This window comes from Dromaius novaehollandiae, chromosome 5 (assembly GCF_036370855.1).
Source record: "Dromaius novaehollandiae isolate bDroNov1 chromosome 5, bDroNov1.hap1, whole genome shotgun sequence".
NCBI classification, from domain to species: Eukaryota; Metazoa; Chordata; class Aves; order Casuariiformes; family Dromaiidae; genus Dromaius; species Dromaius novaehollandiae.
Window position 1 is genome coordinate 35,154,835 of NC_088102.1, and position 7,883 is coordinate 35,162,717.

General features: G+C 39.6%; 1 protein-coding gene across 8 annotated transcripts in view; it reads right to left on the reverse strand.

The window, feature by feature from the left end:
• The window catches only part of MEIS2 (Meis homeobox 2), a 172,349-nt gene that overhangs the window by 5,361 nt on the left and 159,105 nt on the right, over window positions 1–7,883 (reverse strand). For all 8 annotated transcript variants that reach the window (XM_064512420.1, XM_064512421.1, XM_064512423.1 and 5 more), the window contains one exon: window positions 1,244–1,302. In XM_064512420.1, the coding sequence (XP_064368490.1) occupies window positions 1,244–1,302 (59 nt within the window). The remainder of the gene's footprint in view (window positions 1–1,243; window positions 1,303–7,883) is intronic.

The following is a 7,883-nucleotide window of genomic DNA, read 5'->3' on the forward strand; positions in this document are numbered from 1 at the left end:
TGTGCTTTTTATGAGCTGATTATGTTACCAGGACTATAGAATAAAAATGCTATAGGGGGGCCTAATAAACAAGTTTGTCAAGTCAGTTCACTTGCTTAGGATTTGCTTCTTTACTTACCTTTAACGCAAAACAGCGGAAGCACGTTGCAGTGCTAGGTGTTTTTTTCTTAATGAAGTTAACTACTTATTGTATTCCTCTCTAATTGCGTGAAGTTGTGAACCCGGCATCTGCGATACAGGGTACTTGTGGTCAAACTTAATAAAATGTAAACCCTCCACTCTAGAATGAATAGGGAAATTCTGGACATCACTATCCCTATTTACATACACACTTCATATTTGGTTTAATGTTTTGCATGGTTAGTTGAGTTAGTGTTTTCCCCCTTTTTTCACCTGTTAATGAAAAAGAAATGTAATGCTACACGGGAAGAGTTTCCCAAAGGATTAATAACCTTTTCAAAAACCTTTAAAGTGAAGCAGCAGGCGAAATCACCATCAAGTTAAAGCCCTTGTTAGTGACAACAGTCATCACCACATGGAGAACAGTTTTATCCCATAACCTCATGGCAGGAAACCACAACTCCCTAGTAAGCTAAGGAAATGCATATTACAAAGTAGAATGATTAACACTGCACCAGTTGTTGTTCAAAGAGTTACGTATTATGAGTGCTTTAATAGAAAGTTAAAAATTGTTATCATATGTTTTACTGGGAATATATTTGGTGCACTCTTAAACAAAAGTATCTTCTAATATTTCTTTCTTTTTTTTTTTCTTGCCAGTATGGTACCATGTCACATTAGTAGCATATTGTGAATAGTCAAAGCAAATGAATGGATACAATGAGTTTTACAGCTAGCCTTCCACAAGTGAAAGCAATGCATACACCAAGGAGTTGTGGGTAGCAAGAAAATGAGATTGTCCTGCTGATTGGATGCAGACAAGCAATGAGTAATTCAAGAGCTCACAGTCAAACAAACTGCTTGTGGCACTAGTACTTGTACCCAATTACCAGTTCAGAGAGAAAATAAAAAGCAGTTTCAGTACAGTCAGGGTGGGAAATCTCCAATTAGCACCAATTAGTGAAGTTGCTTCCTACAGCGGAATTCTGGGGACCGAAGAAAAAACAGTCTCCCAGAATGCCTGCTGCAGGCATTTCTTTACCAGGTGATGGGGCTCCCGAAGAATAACTTGATGAGGATTTGCGCCTGTGGGACTTGAATACAGATACTACTTGGAACTTGCCTGCTCGATTTGACTGGTCAATCATAGGCTGTACTATTCTTCTTCTGGCATTAATAAACCTGAAACAGAATACAAAGAGTAGAAGTCCTTTCATCAGCTTGCTTCTGTGTTTTGAGAACACCTTTGCCTTAAATCTGACAGGATTTTAGCACGGTTACAGCAATGCATTTTGTTTTGTGTGGTTTGTTTTAGGAGTATAATTTCCCTTTAAAGGATTTTCCTCTAAGTGCTCAGAAATTATAACCGGTGACATGCTTATCTTACTAGTCAGCTTAAGGCTGGATTTGCCAGAAGGCTCCGAACAAGTAAACGGGAATGAAAACTTGTGTTAAAAGACAATTGCTTCTTTAACTTTTCAGAGTAGCTTGGAACCTGGTTAAAGTTCACAGGCTAGGAGGCTTTTTTTTCCCCTTTCTTTTTTTTCTTTTTTTTTTTCCATCCTAGGGATTCAGCTACCCTTGCAGCTGGCCATAAATGAGGACCAGGCTTTGCCACTCGGTGCTTTCACAAGGTATTGTTAGGTCAGCAAAGCCATCAATTAGGCTGTCTGAAGTTTTATCACCAGCGCAGCAGCAATAAGTGCTGGCCCAGAAAGACTTCTGCTCTTCTGCAACTCCTGCAGTTTGAGCCCGTAAAGTCAGGGGTCGCGGGGAGGTCAGTGCCAGCCGGGGGCGACCTCTGCGGCCGCCGGGGGACACCCCGAGCACCGCACAAGGCAACTGGCAGCCATAAACCCAGGCACCTTTCAACTCGTTAGAAACAGGGAGTCGCAGGTACATGTGTTTAATATTAGGCCCAAAATAACTTTTTCTCGAATTGGGTACTACGGCCGCGGCGGCTGCCGAGGCTTTTGAACGCTGGTAAAGGCAGTTAGTTGGCTACAGAGCCTGGATTTAATTTGGCGAGTAATCCAAAAATAAGTGCTTGCATATTTCTTATTAACTTAATGCACAACAATCTGCATTGGCACGAACTCAGTCAAATTAATTTCGCTAAAATAATTTCAGAACTTACTTATTCATGCAGTTTCTTTCAGAACAGGGCACTTTTCTACCACTCACGAGCCACGCTTGTTTTTGTCCCCCTCCTTTGTGTTTGAGAACACTTTAGAGCTTATGCACAGGTTTTGTATGCTATTTCACAGTTCAGACTTTAGTTTAGTGACCCTTAAGGAGTGCTAATGAAGTCGAATACTAGTGTTTAATCCTCTTCAGAAATACTAACATGCCCATCATCTAAAACAGCCTCCAATAATTGCCACTGGGCCCGATCCAAAGCCCGGGGAAGTCTTTCAGTCAGCGGCTGAAAACTAAGTCCACCAGCTCGTTCAGTAAGTCACTAACCTTTACACCGCACGGACGCTACAAGCCGCGGTGCTGCACTCCCTCCCCCGGTTAAACTCCACAGGATAATAAAAGATGGTACATCTCCAATTGCATCTGCTGTAATCACCCTCGCGGAAGTTTCATCAGACGGATGCATAAATGGTACAAGTAACACTAAAGGGCTCTTTTGCATCTCTCTGTTTACATCCTAGAGATGTTCTTTATTCTTTAAGAGAAGTATAATTCAGTTGCCAGAAATGTCATCCTGCCTCAGAATTAGTCATGACTTTATTAAAAATAAAAACCCAGGCACAGTCACTGTACTTGTTTATTCCCGTACGACTGTGGTATAGTGAAGGCACTTCTTACTTCAGCGCTGTGGTTTCTAGACGTGTTTCTGTCCTCAAAGACAAAGGTCTCCAATAGGACTTAATTTGCTTAGCTGCTTTCCAGTAACGTTACCAGGCTGACCAAATGGAGCCTGACCTGAACCTTCTCTAGCCAGCGTGCCTTTTATCAGCTAAAGTTAAGGCCAATAGAGATTAACAGGAAAGCCTGATAAGACTGTTTTCTCTTCTCCTATGAGCTTCTAATGGTGTATACAGATGGCAAGGTTTTAAAGAATGGAATGAACACTTATTTAGGCCTGTAAAAAATCACAGACAACACAACCTCCCCCACTTTTTGTCTTACGAACCTGTTTTCTTCAATCAGGCCACTCTTCAGGAAAACCAAATTGCTTTTTCGTTTTTATTTAAACCCCGACCACTTTTATTATTTACATCTGGTGGTCCCCTTATTTATGTCCCTTTCCACTTCCCTGCAAACACACCCTCACTCCCAGGGCTGCGGAGCATTATGGGCCTCGGCTCTCAGCAGGAGAACTCGACACTGTCTTCAAACAAATAATTAAGGGGAAGGTTAAAGGTTCACCCAGAGGTCATATCTTTGGATACTTCTCAGAAAGTTTACATTAGTAAGAAATGGGTGCCCTCTGAAGTGTTTTTTCAATGGGCTCACACAACAAGGCAGAACATTAAGAAAATTCGAAGTCCTGAAAGGTTTCAGGTGACAACTGCTTTGCATTTATGAGCACACAAACTTGGCTACGCCATTCTAGCATTACGCCTTCAACAGCCACCACAGCAAAAAACTTTGGGGGTTGGACGTTGAAAATCCAACCTCACCCTGCCAGTCACTTCCAAAAGAAATTGGCCTTATTTTATTGCACCGACACGAATAATTCCGGCTTTTCAGTGTGAGCTGCTGGGATGATTCACTAGCTATTTTGGAGACGGGAGCTGCAGCCCTGATAGTGAGTCCCCCAATCTTTACTTTCTTACAGAAAAAAATAGCAATCATAATCATCACATTTGTCGAGTAAACTTCAGGAAAACTCGCATTTGGTTTTGATTTCTGATTTAATTAGGTTTATTATGTCTTCTTCTGCTATTTTGCACATGTGAATGATTGCAGGTGCAAATGATGTCCTGTAGACAGACAATACTCTGTCCGAAGAGAAGCTACACTGTCATATACTTAGCAAGACAGATTTTCAAAGGAGCACAGAGGCTTTAGGCACCCAAATGCCCTTGGAATTCCATTCTTACGGTTCCTCTGAAAAATCCTGGTCATAAATGGCGTCAACTATACCCACCGATATGTATGGCTGAAAAATTACATTTGGAATGATTCGTATTTGCAAAACTGCAGGTGCAAAGCACACGCACAGTTTAGGTCAAGCTAAAAATCAGATGCAACATTCATTAGCAGTACCTACAGCACATAAAACATCAGCACAACTGCTAGACAAAAGCACAGAATGCAGTGTTTGTGGATTATTATTTATTCTTTATACTGCCCCATAAATATGCACAGTGCGTAACAGATACATAGAAACTATAGTCTCTGCCCTAGCCTTTACATTTTTGAGGGCTTTTTTAAATACCTCAGGGAGCCATCTGTAGGGCCAAAGTATAGCAAAATACAGCCTTTTGCACAGCAGTTCAGTTTGTGCATTGCAGAAACCCTGTGATAATATTTTGGCGCAAGTATCTTGAAGAGGCGTTAAAAGACAGGTGAAAAAAGAGACCACCAGTGCCACATTTCCACCATTATTTGGACTCCTATAAAAGAAGAATTCACAGCTCTGCTCCTGACACTAATTGCTTACCTTGTTCATACCCTTCACCCAGAGGCCAAAGATTGAATGGCCTGAAAAGATGAGTAAAATCTATCAACAAGACAAGGATTTCTTTGTTACTCTTTTGTTAATAGTAATTCCTATTACTGGGATGATAGCAGCACTTAGAGGACCCCACGAAGCTCAGGGTCTTTCTTCACCTCATGCTCCGCAAACACTTTGTAAGGGACGGGACCTGTCCAAAAGAACTCACAGCCTGAACAGACTCCTAGGCAAAATGGGGGGGAAAGGAGACACCTTCTCCCTGCTTGCGAAAGGGAACTGAGACAGGGGGAGATTAAGTGACAAGGCCAAAGTCATACAAGAGATCTTTCGCAGAGCCACACACCGAACATGGATTTCCTCAGTCCTCCTTCAGCGCTCAGTGCAATCTGGTATCCATATGCTATCTTTCCTTTGTTCCCCCAGATAAGCAGTCAGGCACACTGGCAGGGGAGAGCACAGAGAGCTCACATTGCCACTGTTTGTGCCTTACCTGCTGTGTAGATAAAGAGGGGTCATCAGCCTCCAGGGCTGCGAGTCGATACCTTCACAAGCTCTACATTCATATGGTGCTTGGCCCTCATTCCAGAATGATAAATGAGGTGTGTAATGTTGAGAAATACATGTCACTGACAGTACATTTAATGAAAATCTCACTTCCTGCATTCTGCAAATGACAGATTACCAACCTCACTTATTCAAACAATAGGCATTTGACATGAAAGAAGGTATTTTGTATCTTGTATTTTTTAATTGCCACCTATAGCAGTCATATACATTTTCTATAGTCAAGATCTTGTCCTTCTCACACAAGTAGTTCCGCTAACTTCAGTGGGACAATTTATGGAAGCAGAGCAAAGATTTGGTTCAAAATGCAAGAAGACAATGTCAACTTTTAAAAGAAGTTACTGCCCTATGAAGCATTTTTATCTGCTTGCAGCAAAAAACAGTAGAGAAGTAAAGGTGCACTAGTCAATATGCAGTGTAGTCTGGTGATTTGGTAGCCTTAGCCCTAATTGGTTCTTACCATTGCTAATTAGCATGATAATATAATCTAAAGAGATGCATTTAATTGCATCTCTTCAAATAGAGCCTTGGTTTTCTTTATCCAAAATAAACATGTATTCTGTATTTTATAGGAAGTCCTATAATTAATCTTCTTTATATATTTATCGTATTTTATTGCAAGTCATATCATATGATGTTAAAGTCATATTTGCATAGTACATTTTATTTTTATGATAAATAACATTCAGATAAAATTACAAAGAAATATTTATGCAAAGTGCAAAAGAGAATAAACACCAAATACAGCTCTCTTAGTCTGGCACATTCAAAAACAATTTGTTATTTCCCTTGTTTTTTTTGTACATACTATGTGTTTCAAAATGGTACGGCCACTCCATAAATGAATCTAAACAAGATTAGTTCTTGAAATAAACTATTAGTGGCTGCACTGATTGGTACTCAGAATTACAAACATCTCCAGCTTTACTCTAAGGTTATCATGGAAAATTCATGCCAACTACGTAGGGTCACAACAGTCTGGTTTCTGGAGGATGAATAGCACATATGCTTAGGAAACAATTACAATTCCTCCCCAACCTGCAGTCTAACCAGAAAACTCAAGCAGAGAGAGGTATTTAACTCCAATCACTTGTCTATACACCTACTATCTTCTGTAAGATAAACTGGTGCAAAATCGAACTGCTCCCCTGCAGCAGAGTAAATTTCTCCTTTTGAGAAACTGAGGGACAACATGGAGCCATCTAGTGCCACACAGAACTTTCCTGTATTGCTCTTCAATCTGGATTTCCACTTAAAATATACACCCCAGAAAATGAGGTGTTAAAATATGGCATTTATTTAACAAATCAGCCACCACATAAATGGTTTTTCAATTCTTTACAAGAAAAAGAGAGAAAGAAACAAATTTGTGAGATGAATTAACTCTCAGATCTCTAAAAGGATTAATGACAAGGACAGTTTTGCCTCAGATTAGACTTTAGCCTGAGAAAGCACTCCTGTCCATTCCCTTGAAAAGAACATACATACTGAATGGACATTGTCACAGACTTAGTCATAGCACTATTAAAAGTAATAATGACAACAACAACAACAATAATAATAACATAGGGTTAAAATTGCTCATTGTCTGACATCTAAATTTTCAAATTTTCAAAATTATTTAGGTACCTACAGGAGAAAGTAACTGTCTAGAGAGAGTTTTCAAAAACCTGCCAAATCTAGATGAAAAGCTCAGCTCTTATTAATCCCAGGTGAATGGGAGATGAGCTTAATGAATAAATAGTGTTTAAGCACCTGCTTCCATTTTATTTTTTCTGAGCAAGAACCTAAAAATGCATTCTAAAAAAATCCAAACATTTTCACCTTTGATGGGAAGATAAATCTTTGCCTAAATGATATTTCAGAATTTGCGTCATGAACATGTCAGGGTTTAGTCCAAGAGTATATTACACTGATCCTTTGTTGCCCAAGAACACCTCTAATTTTGAAGGAAAAATAACCAATGAAATGTTATATATGTCACAAAAAATGTTTTCATAAGTAACCTAGAAAATTATTCCCCCCCCCCCAGTCTGAAAGAATCATTTCAGAAGTCCTGAGTAGATCAGAGCAGTCTGAAAGAATGCATTTGAAAAGACAAAATTTGCAGAAAAACTTTTATCCCTATATAGGTATATATCTCTCCTCTTTGTGGCAATCTGTCTATCATCCAAACTTTCATCTAAGCAAGCGAAATCTAGTTATCCTAGTTTATTTAACTTCTCCCTCCAGTGTGTATTCTAAACTGACAGAATTAGGTTTAGGTGTCCTTTTGCATGTGTGTGTACAAAAATGGTTGAAAAAAACCTTGTTTATGCTTCGCTGAATCTATGCCACACCTGGTTACCAACTCTTATTTGCAGCATTCCTTACAGAAAAGTTTTTTGTTTTTTTTTTTTAAAAAAAGCCAAGTTAGTCATTGGAAATGAGCCATCTCAAAAAGGCTCCCTTAAGTCATGAATATTGAGAAATGGAGTCAGTTACATGATTGGTTTTCAAAGGGAGAGGGAGGGACAGGCAGGTTTATTCCCTGACAAAATTTTACATAGATTTGGATAACCTT